General features: G+C 40.2%; 1 protein-coding gene across 2 annotated transcripts in view; it reads left to right on the top strand.

The window, feature by feature from the left end:
• GNPTAB (N-acetylglucosamine-1-phosphate transferase subunits alpha and beta) overlaps window positions 1-10,326 on the top strand; it is an 82,900-nt gene extending 72,574 nt beyond the window's left edge. Inside the window, exons 19-21 of one of the 2 annotated variants that reach the window (XM_003929613.3) lie at window positions 729-896; window positions 5,258-5,348; window positions 7,088-10,326. In XM_003929613.3, the coding sequence (XP_003929662.1) occupies window positions 729-896; window positions 5,258-5,348; window positions 7,088-7,165 (337 nt within the window). In that variant the 3' untranslated portion in view covers window positions 7,166-10,326. The other variant, XM_074402335.1, reaches the window with a different exon arrangement.
• The last annotated feature ends 7,565 nt before the right edge of the window (window positions 10,327-17,891 follow it).

Below are 17,891 nucleotides of genomic sequence, written 5' to 3' on the forward strand. Positions count from 1 at the left end.
ATTTGTGTATTTTTAGTAGAGATAGGGTTTCGCCATGACTGGTCTCAAATTCCTGACATCAAGTGATCAGCCTACTTTGATATCCCAAAGTGCTAGGATTACAGGCATGAGCCACCACACATGGCCTTCAGAGAACTTGGTTTTAGGTACTTATTATTGTCTTTTTTTCCCTCCCTCACTGCAGCCTCTGCCTCCTGGGTTCAAGCAGTTCTCCTGCCTCAGCTTCCCAAATAGTTGGAACTATAGGCGCACCCTATAGTTCCAGCTAATTTTTGTATTCGTAGTAGAGATGGGGTTTTGCCATGTTGGTCACATTGTTCTCAAACTCCTGACCTCAGGTGATCTGCCTGCCTCTGCCTCCCAAAGTGCTGGGATTACAGGCAAGAGCAATGGTACCTGGCCACTGATTGTTTTTCTAGCTGTTAACAAAATATTCTAGTCAGTTAACTACATTTATTGAACCATTATATCAGGATAGTCTAAATGGAAGTCACTAAATTAATTTAATCCCATAGCTAAAAGGCCATCTACCCTAGTTCTCTTGTTTTATAGGTGAGGAATATCTAGAGAAAAATTTTATAGAGCATCATTCCCCTAGAGATTCATATTAGCAAATGTACCAACTTAGGACATGTCCATTTAAAATAAATTTGAAATTCACATTCCTTGTTTTGTTAGGTCAGGATTATCCATATGTAACCAATAACCCTGGCTCTCTGTTATTTCAGGAAGTTTGTTTGCTTAAATGACAATATTGACCACAATCATAAAGATGCCCAGACAGTGAAGGCTGTTCTCAGGGACTTCTATGAATCCATGTTCCCCATACCTTCCCAGTTTGAGCTGCCAAGAGAGTATCGAAATCGTTTCCTTCATATGCATGAGCTGCAGGAATGGTAAATTCTCATGTTTCATATATGCATGTGGGTGTATAGATACATGCACATATATCTATATGTTAGTGATGAAATGTTTTTTGATGAAATTTCTTTAATGTGTTATTTGCTCTGTAATTTCTTTGTATAGTTATAATTTTTATTGAGTTTAATATTAAAAAGACATTTGCATTTTAAGAAATTTGAAAAAAATGTGAAACTGGATTCTTTCAGTCTAATTGGAACTTCATTAATTTATTGAACTGTTTGTTCACCAATGTGTAAGTGAAGGGATTGTTGAGTATAAAATGAGAGGTACATGAGGTTGTATGTGCTGAGTTGATAGTCAGAGACTTTGGGGAAAATGAATTAAACTAAGTCCCGAAGGCAGAATCTCAGAAAGTGGTTAAGAAGGGAACAGTGAGCAAAAGCTTGGAGGTGAGAATGACCAGGGCAATTAGGTGGCTAGCCTGGCTTAGTTGGAGAATTCATACACTGAAACAGTGGAGTATAAACCTGGAAAGGTATTAGGAGCCATTTCATTCACTACTTCAACAACCAGACTATCTGGTTAGCCTTTATAAACAACTGGGAAACTTTATAATGAGTAAAGGATTGAGTTAAGTGGTTTGTTTTGTTTTGTTTTGAGACAGAATCTTGCTCTGTCACCCAGGCTGGAGTGCAGTAGCGTGATGTCTGCTCACTGCAACCTCTACCTTCTGGGTTCAAGTGATTCTCGTAGCTGGGATTACAGGCCTGTGCCATCACATCCAGCTAATTTTTGTTATTTTTAGTAGAGGTGGGGTTTCACTGTGTTGGCCAGGCTGGTCTCGAACTCCTCGGCTCAAGCGATCCTCCCACCTTGGCCTCCCAAAGTGCTGGGATTACAGGTGTGAGCCACCACGCCTGGCCCTAATTTTCATTCTTGTATTTGTTAAATCAGCTAATTTATTGAATATCTACTGTGGGAATAATCATGAGCAATATTGAGTGTTTAAGTAACAAGTACCTAAGATCTTTGTTTTTTGAACTTAACTGTAACATGGTACTTGACTAAAAGCTTTTCATGCATATTCTTATCTAACTCTTCTAACAACTCTGTAGTAGGTTCATTTTATCCTCAGCACAGCTGGGATTACAGGTGTGAGCCACCACGCCTGGCCCTAATTTTCATTCTTGTATTTGTTAAATCAGCTAATTTATTGAATATCTACTGTGGGAATAATCATGAGCAATATTGAGTGTTTAAGTAACAAGTACCTAAGATCTTTGTTTTTTGAACTTAACTGTAACATGGTACTTGACTAAAAGCTTTTCATGCATATTCTTATCTAACTCTTCTAACAACTCTGTAGTAGGTTCATTTTATCCTCAGCACAGCAACAGGAAGTAACTTGCATAAGGCATCTCAGCTTCTGAATGTGGAAGTCCACATAGGAACCTGGGCAGTCCATCCCCTGGTTCTGGCCTACAAGACCTGCTAAGTCGTCTTCATCATCATCACTGCCATCAGAGTAGCTACCCTTTTTCCTGAGAACCTGTTGTATGCCAGACACTGTGCTGGGCAAGATATTTACTCTCTGCAATTAAAAGTATTGTTATTGCCATATTACAGATGAGAACACAGTAATATGAGTTGAGTAACTTGCTCCAGCTGAAGTAGCTGGCAAGTGGCCGATCCAGCCTGAACTCCCAACCCTCTGCACATTCCACTATATTCCAAAGCTGCTTTATAAGTTTGCTTCATCTTTCATTCTACTGCCATTGCCAACATTTAATTATAAAGATAATTATATCTTTTGGTTTAGGAAGATTTTTGACACTTTGCTTCCCTCTCTGTGCCAGGTGCTAGGAATATTAAGATAAAAGGCATGTGGAACCAGGCTTTGAGATGCTCACAGTCTATCCAGGGAGACAGCTACCAGGCAAATAGTGATAAAGTATATTGTGGGCAGTAGTAAGAGTTCAGTGCAGTTGGTGTACAGAGGAGGGACCAGCTGATTCTCTTAGGGGAAGGTGACATTTGGACTTGGTTTTGAATTGTGAAAATTACTTTTCCAGGTAAGAAAGAGCATTCCTGGTAGAAGAAATGGCATATGCAAAGGCACAGAGGTATAAGACAGTTCTTTGTTGAGGAAAAAGAGAGATTGTGAAAGGCTGTATTTGAATTAGACTTTTTTCTTTTGATAATGGACCCCCAGGACAGATTTTTTTAGATGTTTGTCATGATCAGACTTCATGATTTGAGATAAGTAATACTAGTATGGAGGTTGGAGTAGTAAAGAAGTTATTTAAAGTGGGGCAGGGTTGTCTGGGAACTGGAGGCAGGGAGACAAATAATAAGCATTTCAATAGTCCTAAAAACAGTCAGTCAGGTGAAAACCAAGGATACTGCCTAGGTAATAAAGAGAAAGCGGTAGAGGACGAATTGGGAGACACTTTAGAGGGGAGATTGGCAGACCCTGGCACTAGAACTCCTTGGTGTCTTGGAGTTGGGCAAATGAGACAGTTAGAATGTATATTGCTGCTATCTTTATGTTTTTATTTTCATAAGGAGAATTACTGAATCATGGATCTTGTCTCCCAGAAGTAGCAAGGAATGACTTCTCACCATTTTCACTTTCCCTTAGCTCAGAGGAAAAAGATCTTTAGATGGTTCTAAGTGTTAACTCCCCAAATCCAATTTGTGACTAAATTTACCCCCAAGGGTCCATTTGAATAAGAAAGGAGTAGGCTTAAGAGTTACTTGAAAGGACCTTGATTTCTGTGCTGTACAAATGGTATGAATCAGGTGTGGGTGGTCTTGCAGTCATTCCCCTGCCCTGTGGGCTGCTCGCTCCTCATTCTGCTCAGTTCTGTGTGTCGTCTCTCACTGCTGGCCCTGCTTCCTAGAAACTCTTTTCTCTTTTCTTCCATGAGTTCATGTTCCCTGCCATCTTTCCCTGTTTTTCTGCACTGACTTTACAGAAGCCCATTCCTTTTGGGATATAGCACTGTACAGCCATCTCTCTGGTTGTGTTTGTCTCTCCTGGTAGACTGTGAGCCCTCTTCTAGGTCACAGATGGTGTCTTACTGCTGAGTCCACAGTGCCTCCCTAGTACATAGCAGGCGCTCAGTGGATGGGTTCTCTGGCTGCTGGGGCAACATGTTAGCTGTCTGTAGTCTGTGGCTGCTTAGCTCTTTAAGAATCCACATTGATTCTGAATGACACTAGACATTAGAATTGACAGCTGCTTATGATCCTATTAACAGATGTGGGAAATACAGGGGGAAGAACTGTGTGTGGAGAGTGCTGTTTTGGATGTGTGACTTGAGGTAGAGACACCCACGTCCAAACAGTGGAAAATGAGAATCTGTGTCTCGGCACAGAGGCCAGAATTTGGTAGTTACTAGCATATCTTCTAAACCTTGTGGTAAGCATTTTTATTTAATCTTTGTAACCAACTGTTCACTATTTCCAAATTACAGATAAGGAAACTGCTGTACCACCTCTCTTTATCCCCAGTATTCTGTTGGCCCCAGGTCTAGTTGATTCTACCTCAGGAATGTCTCTTCCGTTGCTTATTTCTTTTGTCAGTGCTGCTTTTCTGGACTAAAACTAAACTACCTGCCTTCCTTGTTTGTTCATCCTTCAAATGGCCACCATGTTTACCCTGATTATGTCACATACACCCCCACTTCACCATTTCATCCACTTTCCCACTAGAGTGTTCTGTCCAGATCCCACAGTGTGGTTTTGCAGAGCAGCTGCAGTTCGTACCCTCTCGTCCTCACCTGGCTCAGTTCCCCCCAAGCTGCTGCTTGGATTCACTCCACTCAGTCCTGCAGGGCCCAGCTGGCCACTGTGCCACTCTACTGCTCCTTCCCTTTCTCAGCCATACGCTTTCTTTCCCCTCAAGGCTTACAGGAAATGCCACTATCTCTGTGGTGCTGTCCTCATTTCTCTAAGTTTTTCCACAAGACTTTGCTTTTGATAATGCATATTTCTGTCTTATGTGATGGCAAGTCATCAGTCAACATGTCAGCAATGCCTCAGGTTTCTGAACACCTAAAGCAGGGACTTCATCTTGTTCATCTCTCTGTATCCACGGAAGTACTTATCAAGTAACCGAGTGAATAAATGAATATGAATGAATACAAATGAAAGAGTGGTTTTGTTTAAGTGCCAGAAGTAATTTTCTTTTGAAGTCCTCTCCCCTCCTTGGATAACTTTACTAATTCAAGTATAGTGTTTACTATGACATAATTAAAAATCTGAACTCATGATGAAAATGTATATTGTGTGAGCATTTTAGAATTGCAGGTAGTATATAAATAATACTTAACTAATGGTAGTGAAACCATATACAGAAGTACATAGTTGCTTTCTTCTCTCTGCACAGGAGGGCATATCGAGACAAACTGAAGTTTTGGACCCATTGTGTACTAGCAACATTGATTATGTTTACTATATTCTCATTTTTTGCTGAGCAGGTAAGTTTTATATATTTTTATGTGGGTATTAAACAATATTTCTCAGTATATTAGCATCTGAATGTTTTAGAAAATGATATACATTTACAATCAAAAGTACTAAGTACTGAGAGCTTTAGGATAAACGAATGGGCTTCTTGCTGCAGATGGAAGGAAATTTAGGAAACAGAGACTGGACAGGTGAACAGGACAGCAACTGAACCTTCATCTACTTCCCAGGGAGTGTACATCTTATTCTTGATGTTTGTTACCATTGTTCCTGGCAGGTAAAAGTCTTAGGAAAAATCTCAGAAAGGCTGTACCTGCTTTTAGAACAGAGGTCTAGTGAGGAACCTGTGAGTCTACTGTGCTGACTTAGGATGGGGAAGTAATGGAGCCCTGACTGAAAGGGGCAGCCGGTGGTAGTGGAAAGGAAAAGGAGTGTCAGTTGTTCCTGTGTGTCATCTGTAACAGCAGACAATAGGGAACTAGAGAGGCAGGAGAAGGGAAGGGCAGGTTGAATCCCAGCACCCTGCTCTCTACCTACTGGAGTCACACCCCTTCCTCCTGCATACCTACCACCCTCACAAACAAACCAGCCAATGCTGCCTCTTCCTCCCCTCCCAAATCCCAGCTGATCATTCAAACTGTGGCTTATGTTTGGACAAAGCCCTGATTCCACCTAAGGATGAAGGAACAAGCCAGTCCTAAATGGTTGGGGAGAGGTAAGACAGGGTAAACATAAAGATCCCAGACGGAGAATATAAAGAACACATTTTAGGCTGGGCATGGTGGCTCGTGCCTGTAATCCCAGCACTTTGGGAAGCTGTGGCAGGTGGATTCCTTGAGATCAGGAATTTAAAACCAGCCTGGCCAACATGGTGAAACCTCATCTTTACCAAAAATAAAAAATTAGCCAGGCATGGTCATGGGCACCTGTATTTTCAGCTACTCAGGAGGCTGAGGCAAGAGAATCTCTTGAACCTGGGAGGTGGAGGTTGCGGTGAGCTGAGATCGTGCCACTGCACTCCAGCCTGGGAGACAGAGTGAGTAAGACTCTGTCTCAAAAAGGAAAAAAAAAGAAACTACACATTTTTTAATTGAAATTTTATTATAATGTTGATGTGGTTTTCTGTTTCAGATGTGTTATGGCTAAACTCTTTATGAGAAAAAAGTATTCAAGTTCTAAGCTACTAATTTAAAAACGAACTTTTATGTTACAATCCATTTTTAAATTGGGTGTTGCCTGTGTTCTCCAGTGTTTGTGATTAAGTAGCAGGGAGAAATGCTGGTAGGATTTTCAATATAGGTATGTGGTTTATTTTTAATCCTATCTTAGAAATGTAGTCATTTTCAAACCCAGAGACAGTGTGTTATGGCTAAATAGAGCCAGTTTCCTTCAGTAGAAAGACTTGACAAATGAACATCTTGAAAATAAATATGCCTTGGTAATAGCTGTGTTAAAGTCTGTAGTTGTAGGTTTTAGAAAAATGAAGCATGGGCCAAAATAATTTTAATCCTTTTGGGTCTCTTTGTGGGCCCATATCTAGGCGTATTGACCCTACAAAGCTAAATGAAACTAATGTTTGTTTTTGTTTTGGAAGAGGAATGATGGAGACTTGTTTATTGTCTGTTTTTTATGTATGAGATTGTGGAAATGATTAAGGTTATATGGCTTTTAGAAAGTTTAATGCACTTATACTCTTTCCTCTTTCATCAACATGGGAATTAAAATGCATTTTCTGTCTTTCATCATTTAGTTAATTGCACTTAAGCGGAAGATATTTCCCAGAAGGAGGATACACAAAGAAGCTAGTCCTGATCGAATCAGAGTATAGAAGATCTTCATTTGAAAACCATCTACCTCAGCATTTACTGAGCATTTTAAAACTCAGCTTCACAGAGATAGCTTTGTGATGTGATGCTTAACAGTTTGGCCCAAAGAAGGAAAACATCCAGTATCATGCTGTTTTGTGGCATGAATATAGCCCACTGACCAGGAATTATTTAACCAACCCACTGAAAAGTTGTGTGTTGAGCAGCTCTGAACCGGTTTTACTTTTAAAGAATCTGCTCATGGACCTGTCATCCTTTTTATAAAAAGGCTCACTGACAAGAGACAGCTGCTAATTTCCCACAGCAATCATTGCAGACTAATACAAGAGGCCTGTGCCAGCTGGGAATGATTGCTGAGAGGTCCCAGTCTTTGCATTCCAAAGCCTTTTGCTAAAGTTTTGCACTTTTTTTTTCATTTCCTATTTTAAAATAAGTAGTTACTAAGTTAACTAGTTATTCATGCTTCTGAGTATAATGAATTGGGATGTCTAAACCTATTTTTATAGATGTTATTTAAATAATGCAGCAATATCATCTCACTGACAATACCTAAATTATGAGTTTTATTAATGTTTAAGACTGTAAATGGTCTTAAACCACTAATAACTACTGAAGAGCTCAGTGATTGACATAAGAAATTCTTTGTAATTGCCTTCAGTCCCTGCAAATACTATGATTTCATGTGCAGGTTTAATTTCAAAGGGCTAGAGTTAAGTAACAGTGCTACTTACCAGATATAGTTATGTTTTGGAAATGTACATATTCAAACAGAAGTGCCTCATTTTAGAAATGAGTAGTACTGATGGCACTGGCACGGTACAGTGTTGTCTTGTTTGATACTCATGGGTATATTCCAGTAGCTGTCTCTCTTAGCTGGTTTTAGATAGAGCAGAGGCCAGCAAACTTCTCTGTATAAGGCTGGATAGTAAATTATTACAGGCCGCCTATGTCTTTGTCATATATTCTTCTTTGTTGTTTAGTTTGCTTTTTTCAAACAGCCCTCTAAAAATGTAAAAATAGTGTTTAGCTTTGCAGCTGTACAAAAACAGGCCACCAGCCAGATTTGACCCTCAGGCCATCATTTGCCAATCACTGAGAATTAGTTTTTTGTTTTGTTTTGTTTTCTTTTCTTTTTTGAGATGGATTCTCGCTCTGTCAGGCTAGAGTACAGTGGTGTAATCTCAGCTCACTGCAACCTCTGCCTCCTGGATTCAAGCAGTTCTCCCGTCTCAGCCTCCCGAGTAGCTGGGACTACAGGTGCACGCCACCACACCCAGCTAATTTTTGAATTTTTAGTAGAAACGGGGTTTCACCATATAGGTCAGGCTGTTTTTGAACTCCTGACTTCAGGTGGTCCACCCACCTCTGCCTCCCAAAGTGCTGGGGTTACAGGCATGAGTCACTGCACCCAGTCGAGAATTAGCATTTTTATATATGGTTAAACCTTGGTGTCTAGCCATATTTTATTTATGTCACAATACAATGGATTTGTGGAGACCAGATTCCAAGAGCTTCTTTTGAGCTCTAACAGGTATTTTAGATCATGTTCTCAATAGTATTCTTTCAAAATGGCATACATCTTTTGTACAAAGAACTTGAAATGTAAATACTGTGTTTGTGCTGTAAGAGTTGTGTATTTTAAAAACTGAAATCTCATAAAGAGTTAAATTTTTGTCTGACACTTTGATTTTTAAATCTTTGAGGATAGAGTTTACTGTTACCCAGATTCAGCAGTCAATTGAGTACCTTTACCGTATATCAGATTCTACACTGAACATTTCTAAAATTCAGTAGAAAGTAAGGAAAGATTAGTATTATGCAGAATAATGTTGCTTTATGGGGGAAAATAGGTTCTAAATGGAATTTATCATGCAAAAATTTGGGATGATATCTGGGTATCATTATAAAAGCTGATAATTTAGAAGAGTTAGAGAAATGACTATTTGGCTATAAGGACTATTTCTGTGGTTAGATAAATATAGTCCATAACTAATTAGGAGCTTGACAATGGGATGGACAATACAATTGTAGGCCATTCATAGACTCATTCTAATGATTCTGTGATTCAGTAGAATCATTAGCATAGAGGAACCTTAGAAGTTGATGAGCAGTCAGATATTCAGAATCATTAGTTCAAATGAAATCCTATAGAAGGTCACTATGTGTTTTAGTCTTTTTGTGCTGCTGTAACAAAATATCTCAGACTGGGTAATTTACAAAGAACAGAAATTAGTTTTCTTATAGTTCTGGAGGCTGAGAGTCCAAGATCAATTGGCTAGCGCGTTTGGTTGTCTGATGAGGGCTGCTTTCTGCTTCTAAGCTGGCTTCTTGAATGCTGTATCCCCACAGAGCAGAAGGGCAAGAAGGTACATGCTGCCTCTGTCAAGCCCTTTAATAAAGGCATCTAATTGAATTCATGAGGGCTCTGTTCCCATGACTTAATCACCCTCTGAAAGCCCCATCTTATAATACTTTTAAATTGCTAATTAAGTTTCAATATAAATTTTGGAGAGATAAAAACATTAAACACAGCATTCTGTGATACAGAAGAAGGAAAGCTGCTCCTCCTGCCCGATTCTCAAGGTGTTGCCGTTAGCTCTCAGCCGCTTCAGGCAGAGTTTCAAAACAACTATCTGGATTAAACCTTGCTTTTTATCGGCAAGGACACCAAGGACAGGGGGATTACATGACTTGCTCAAGGTGTTGCAACCAGTTACAGGCAGAGGTACGGTGGGAACCCAGGTTGTCCCTCTTTTCTGTCCCCACCAACCCATGTTGGCTCCCCAGGACTGTGGCACATGTGGGTGAAGAGCACACCCTGCAGTCAGACTACAGGAGTTCAAGTCCTGGATCCTGGACACTGCTTGCTGTGATTTAGCTTTCTCTGCCGAAGTGTGGGAGGCAATACTGGTACCTACCACAGAGGCTTATGGTGATAATTAAAGGAAATGACATGTGCAACACACCCAGTCCAGTGTCTGGCAAATAGTCCTGCCTGCTAAACGTCAGTGGTGATGATGGTAATGATGAAAGTTTTGAGTAAAGGATTGTTGTCCAGGCCAGAGGTGAGGCTCCTAGTCTAGTTATTAGGGTGAAATGATTGCGTTGCTCTTAGCTAAGAAAGTGACACATTTTCTAATTAAAAAGAGAATTTTTAATCTGCCTTATGTCTTCGAAAGTGCTTTTTTGTTTGTTTTTTTCTTTTGAGACAGGATCTCACTTTGTCGCACCAGGCCTGGAGAGCAGTGGTGTGATCTCAGCTCACTGCAGCCTCCACCTCCCAGGCTCTAGCAGTCCTCTCACCTAGCCTCCTGAGCAGCTCTAACTACAGGTGTGCTCCACCACACCTGACTAAGTTTATTTTTTTTTGTAGAGACAAGGTCTCACTATGTTATCCAGGCTGTCTTGAACTCCTGGGCTCAACCAATACTCCTGCCTTGGCCTTGCATGGTGCTGGGATTACAGGTGTGAGTCACTGCACCTGGAAAAAGTTTTCATTTTATAAAGTCTTTCTCCATATGCCAAAAAGTATACAAATAACAACTAACAGATCAAAGATTTAAACTAAGTGTAATTGCTACTTAGGTCAAAACTTCTAAGGAAGAAACAGCACCAATCCCACACAAATTCTTCCAGAGAGCATAAACAAGGAAAACACAGTATCATCCAACTCATCCCTTGCAACACAATCCCAACACTAAAAGCTGGCTCAGATATCACAAAACAAAAACCATGGGCAGTCTACTGCAAAAGAATCTCAAACAAAACACTAGCAAGCCAAATTCAGTTATTCCCAAAAAAACAATACTTCACAGTAAGCCATGCCTACTCCAGGAATGCAAATTTGGCCCAACACTTGAAAATCAATTCACCACATCAGCAGGACCAAAAGAGAAACTGCATGATAATCTCAACAGATCTTTCTTTAAAAAAGACCATGAAAATTTTTTAAAAGACCAGCAGACAAATTCTCATCTGCCCAACAGTTACCAAGACTTTGACACATTTGTTCACTCTCTTCTTTATCTGTTTTTCTTTGTGATATCTTTTAAGGGAAATCCCAGGCTTTATGGTGACATGAGTACAGAGCTGTGGTGGTTAAATGGATGTGAAGGGGCTTCTTGTCAGTGTAACTGCTATTCTCTCACTTGCCCTGATAACAGCTACATCTTACTGCACACATTCTATGTGCTAAGTGCTTTATGTTCTTAACCTCATTTCATCCACACCATATCCCCATTTATCAGTAATGGAACTGGGGCCTAACTAGGTTTAGTGCCTCACCTCAGGTCTCACTATTAAGTGACAGAGACAGCTTTTCCACCCAAATCTCTACAAAATTAATTTTTAGCTACTAAATAAACTTGGATTGCAAGGGACAAATCTAACTCAAGCTTCTTAAGGAAAGACAGGGGTACAGGAGGAACTGTTGCTCAGCACCATCCATCTGTGCCTCTCTGCACAGCAGCTTTTCTCTCCTTGATGAGGACATGGCAGCTCCTGGCTCACATCCTCCAGAGAGGCGAGGAAGCTTCCTCTCCAGCTTCAATATAGAAAACCCAGCGGGAGATGAGTTACTGTGATTGGCTCATTCTGGGCTCTGTGCCTACCTCTGTAGCCAGAGGGATGGAGATTTTTACCGAAGGAAGGAGGGAGGGGGTGCTGGGCTGACAAAAACATCACCTTCCAGCTTCACAGATTAGAAATTGGTGCATGTAGAAGACCAAATTCCTGGATTATTCAAGGTGAAGGCAAGTCACCATGCTTGAAGACAACTCTAAAAATCAAATGTGTTTATACAGAATACAGTGAAACTTGTAAATTTTTCATTACTGAAAGGATTAAAAAAAAATGTTTGTAAAGCATTAGTACAGTACCTGCCACAAAATACATGCACCATAAATGGTGCATAAATTGGTCCCAACTGGAATCTTGCTTGTCCTCTCTTGCTAGCCTCATTCTTGGCCTCATAGTCCGTCAGCCACATTGCATTCTTTAAAATGCAGATTTCCCAGATAACCCTGCACAGAGTTAACTCGGTAGAAGCCTGGACATCTGCATTCTAACACCTTCCACCCCTCCCCACTGTGTCAGGTAATCCCGATACTGGCTGGTCTATGAACTGCACGTTGAGAAACTGACATTTGAAGCTATGTACATATGTGAGAACACTAAGAGAAAGAGTATCAATTGAGAAAACTGGGTAAAACCAAGCTTTGGGCAACTCCAACAAGTATGAGTTCTTTGAATGAGAAGGAGCTAGCTAAGATCCTCAGAAGTTGCTAGAATGGTAACAGGAGACTGTGTAAACTGTGCAAACCAAAGGAAGATTGGAAGGAGGGAGAAAAACCAGAGTGGTCAACAGGGCTGACTGCTGCTAAGAGTCCAGTGAGATGACCAGAGAATGTCCATTTGATTTAACAAGATGGGATTGCTGGTGACTTTAGAGCAAGAACCATTTTGGATGAGTGGTGAGGGCCAAAGTTGGTTTAGAGTGGCTTAAAGAATACATGGAGTTTGGTTTGGTGGCTCACAAATGCTGCTGGCTCACACCAAATTGTAATCACAGCATTTTGGGAGGTTCAGGTGGGTGGATCACTTGAGGTCAGTTCAAGACAAAAATTAGCTGGGCATGGTGGCGCACGCCTATAATCCCAGCTACCAGTCGCTGAGGCAGGAGAATTGCTTGAACCTAGGAGGTAGAGGTTGCAGTGAACTAAGATTGCATCATTGCACACCAGCTGGGCAGCAGAGTGAGACTTTGTGTCAACAACAAAAGAAGAGTATGTGGGAGGTGAAGAAATTGAGGCAACAGTCTTAAGATAATTCTTTCTTAGAACTCTGGTTGCAAGAGGAAGAGATAGGGGAAGAGTAGTTGTTTTGGAAATAAGGCCCAGGTTTTCCTTTTTTTTTTTTCTTAAGTTGTGAGAGATCTGAGTATTTGTAAAGGTGAATGGGAGAGATGGAGCAGAGAAAGAGAGGCTGAAGATATAGGACAGAGAGAAGTATGGGTAGTTAAGATTCCTGGAAGATAAAGAGGCCATGGAACCGAGAACACAGGAGGGACATCTCCCCTAGTCTAACAGGGGGAAGGACAGACACAAATGCAGGCCTTCCTGCCTGCTTGCTTGCTTTCCCTCTTTCTTTCTTTCTTTTCATTTCTTTTTCTTTCCCTTCCTTTTCTTCCTTCCTTTCCTTTCTTTTTTTTTTTTTTTTTTTTGAGACGGAGTTTCCCTCTTGTTACCCAGGCTGGAGTGCAATGGCGCGATCTCGGCTCACCGCAACCTCCGCCTCCCGGGTTCAGGCAATTCTGCCTCAACCTCCTGAGTAGCTGGGATTACAGGCACGTGCAACCATGCCCAGCTAATTTTTTGCACTTTTAGTAGAGACGGGGTTTCACCATATTGACCAGGATAGTCTCTTATCTTTTGACCTCGTGATCTACCCGCCTCAGCCTCCCAAAGTGCTGGGATTACAGGCTTGAGCCACCGTGCCCGGCTCCTTTCATTTTTTTGAGATAGTTTCGCATTTCTTGCCCAGGCTGGAGTGCAATGGCATGATCTCGACTTACTGCAACCCCCGCCTCCCAGATTCAAGTGATTTTCCTGCCCCAGCCCCCCGAGTAACTGGGATTACAGGCATGCACCACCAATCCAGTCGATAATTTTTTAGTTTTAGTAGAGACAGGGTTTCTCCATGTTGGTCAGGTTGGTCTTGAACTCCTGACCTCAGGTGATCCACCTGCCTCAGCCTCTCAAAGTGCTGGGATTATAGGCATGAGCCACTGCGCCTGGCCAGGTTGTAGGTTTCATGGCAGAAGTTTTGGGGTTTTATGTCTGAACTACATCCTAAGAAAAATAAATAGAAAAAGGGTCAAATACCGAGTGTGAAGGGGGAGTTGAAAAAGGAGGTAACAGTGTTGAAGGATGAGTAGAGTAGAAAAGGCTTAAAATGGTAATTGAGAATGACTTGGCCAGAGGGAAATGGGAGAATTGTTGGGCCCTTAATCCCAATGTTAAGGGCCCATTTGAGACTGGAACTCATAAATTTAAAGTGGTATAAATTTGCCCTATTAAGTAATTTTCTCTTGAGGCATAGGAACAGAGGCAGGAACAGAGGAAGACAGGAGAAATGTATCTGGGGAAGGGGAGTAAGGAAAGGGAAGAAATAAGGTGCAGACTTTCCAATTACAATATCTAAAAGTGAGGTGGAGAAAGCTGCATTGAGATGAATAGTTGCATTTGCACAAAGACTTAAAGGAGAAGGGGGCAAGCCATGTGTATAACCTGAATTCCAAACTAGGTAAAGACAGTAAGATAAAGGATGATTACCAGTCTCAGTCACAAAAATGGACACAAAATGCTGAACAAACCTTGTGCTTAAAGACAACACAGCATGATCAGCTCAGGTTTAATCACAGGAATAGAATTTCAGTTTGCCATTAGAAAAAAATATGCAAATCTTATTTACCACTTTAACAAAGGAAAAAATCCATATGATCATTTTGATAGCTATAGTGTGATAACCTGCTTTTTGCCAGCTAAAACTCTCTCTTTCTCAGACTAAAAGCTGTTCAGGCTTTATGTTAGCTTCCTGAGCGGGACAGACTCCATCTTAGCTTCTTCATTTTAGTTATTTTCCCACCATTAGTATGTAACTATAGTATGTAGCTGGGGGCAGGCTGACACTGGGCACCTCCAGGAATGCATTTGTGGATAGGAGGCCAAGTTAAGTGGTACCAGCAGAGTCTGCAAATGCAGGTGCTGTCGAGTGCCCAGAGCCCTGTTAGATCTATAAGTTGTATGTCTTTCATGACAGCTTTACCCTGCACACCTGGCACTATTTAATTTCTCATGTACTAGTTTATCTTTTAACTTTTTACTTACTCTGCTTTTGTGAAAAATTTGCTTCCGTTAGGTTCCCCTCCCTTTTAAAACTAGAGTATAAAAGACCATCTTTTTCTTAGGGGCCAAGAGAAGTTGGGGCGTTAGCCACCTTTCTGTCACCGGCATAATAAAGGACTCATAATTCAATCTCAGAGTGTGGCGCATTCCTTAACTCACTCGGATACAACAATAGAAAAAGACTTTAATCATTGCAACACTCGTTCGTGATTTAAAACAAGACAAAAACAAGAAAGGAATAAAAAAAAGACTTAGCAAACTAAGAGTTTAGAATTGAAGATAAATTTTCAAAAAGTACAACTACCAAAAAGCTACATATGGTATCATTGTTATTAATAGAAACTTTAGAAGCATGCCCTTTAAGATAGGGAAGAAGACAAGAATGTCTGTATCAGTGCCTCTATTCATCTTTGTACTAAAGATCCCAGTCAGTGCATTCAGAAAAGGAAAAAAAAACTAAGGAGTGAAAAGGAAAAAACAAAATGTCATTATTCACAGATGATATGATTATAAAATCCCAGTTTCTACTAAATTATTAGGAGTAATGAGTATAACAAGCTACTAAATATAAGAATATCAGAAAGCAATTACATTTTTACATATCAGTGGCAATTAGAACAAAATGGCAACAAAATATGTTATTTATAAGTACAACATGTAAAACTTACATAGATAAAAAGATTAATTGATATTAAATACATTCTAAATAAATTGACAATATACTATGTTCAAGAATAGGAAGAGTTAGTTCTCTTTAAATTGATTTATAGATTCTGTGAAATTCCAGTACAAATCCAGCAAGTTTCTTTTAATGGATGTTGGAAGAGCGATTCTAAAATTACTTAAAAAGCAAAAGTTCAAGAATATACAGGATACTTATGAAGAAAAAAATAAGGTCTTATATTTGTCCTATAGATACCAAACGTTTAATAAAGCTGGAGTGATGAAAACTGTGGTTGTGGCACAGGGGTAGGCAGACTAACTAGTGGAACAGGCCAGGAAGCTGACTAAAGAACACAGGAAAACTTGACATATGATATAGGTGATCTAGGGAGAGTGCACATTTTTCAATAAATGATCATACAACACTTGGTTTCCACATGGGGGGAAAAGTAACTGGATCCCATCTGATACCATGCACAAAAATCAATTTTAGAGGAATGAAGTCTTAAAAATGAAAAAACCTTAAAACTTTTACAGAAACTATAGGGGAATATTTTTATGACTTCAAAGTAAAGATACATTTCTTTGAAAAGACACAGAAAAACAAACCACAAATATTAATAACCAGTATATATAAAGGCCTACAAAAAGAATAATAAACTTGTGCTGGGTGTGGTGGCTCATGCCTTAATCCCAGCACTTTGGGAGGCTGAGGTGGGAGGATCACTTGAGGTCAGGAGTTAAGTATCAGCCTAAGCCTACATGGTGAAACCCCATCTCTACTAAGAATAAAAAAATTTAATTAGCCATAAAAAAGTTAGCTGGGTATTGTAGGGCGGGCAGGAGGGTGTGTGTGTGGGGGCGGTGGCTTCTGTAATCCTAGCTACTCAGGCTAAAGCAGAAGAATTGCTTGAACCTGGGAGGCGGAGGTTGCAGTGAGCTGAGATTGCACCACTGTATTCCATCCTGGGTGACAGGGCAAGACTCCTTCGGAAAAAAAAAAAGAAAAAGAAAAAGAAAACAAGAAAAAGAAACATGTAACACCAATTTAAAAACAGGCAAGAAACCCAAATAGATATTTTAAGAAAAAGGAAATGCACATGGCCAATAAGGATTAAAAGAGCTGAATCTTATGAGTGACTGGAGGAATGAATATAAAAGACCCAAAAGAAATATCATTTTACATCCACTAGAATGGCAAAACTATAAAATCTGACTACACTGAGTGAAGATGAATGTATGTAACAAAGGGAACTCATTCAGTGGGTGGGAGTATAATTGTGAAACAATTATTTGGTTTAACTGAAAATCACCTAGCAATTTCCCTCCTAGATATTGTGCTCTGTAGAAACTCCAGCAGGTATGCAAGAGATTTGAATATTCACAGTAACGTTGTTCATATAAGCCCTTTTCAGGAAATACCCAAGATATCTATGACAAGAAAATCAATGAATAAACTGTGAAACAGTCTCACCATGGAGTATTCACAGAGTAGTGAAAATGAACATTATTACATGTAATAATACAGATTTCCTCAGTGGCATAATATTGAGTTTTAAAAAATGTCAGAATACTCTTATGGGGCAATTTTTTATAATGACAAACGTGAATGAAACTAAGCCATGTTCAACGACAGATTTTCATGTGGTAATAAAACTTAGAAAATGAGGGAGGGTGAATGATTTACATAAATTTAGGTTAATTTTCTTATATCCCTGAATGGGGAAAGGTGAGGGTCCAGGTGGGGGTCAGATGGAAGGGCCTGCCTGAGGATATTCAGCGAATGTTGGTAAAGCTTTACTTTATAAATTAGCTGGTATGTTCGTGATGTTTCATAATTTACATACTATTCTGCAATTTTCTCTCTTTTTTTTTTTTTTTTGACACGGGGTCTCACTCTGTCCCCTCAGATGATCTGCCTGCCTTGGCCCCTTAAAGTGCTGGGATTATAGGCATGAGCCATGGTGCCACCTGGCCCTTTTTTTTTTTTTTTTTTTTTTTTTTAATTTGAGACGAAGTTTCACTCTTGTCGCCTAGGCTGGAGTGCAGTGGTGCGATCTCAGCTCAAGCAACCTCTGCCCTCTGGGTTCAAGCGGTTCTCCTGCCTCAGCCTCCCGACTAGCTGGGACTACAGGCATGCACCAACACACCTAATTTTTTT

This window comes from Saimiri boliviensis, chromosome 7 (genome assembly GCF_048565385.1).
Source record: "Saimiri boliviensis isolate mSaiBol1 chromosome 7, mSaiBol1.pri, whole genome shotgun sequence".
Lineage (NCBI taxonomy): Eukaryota > Metazoa > Chordata > Mammalia > Primates > Cebidae > Saimiri > Saimiri boliviensis.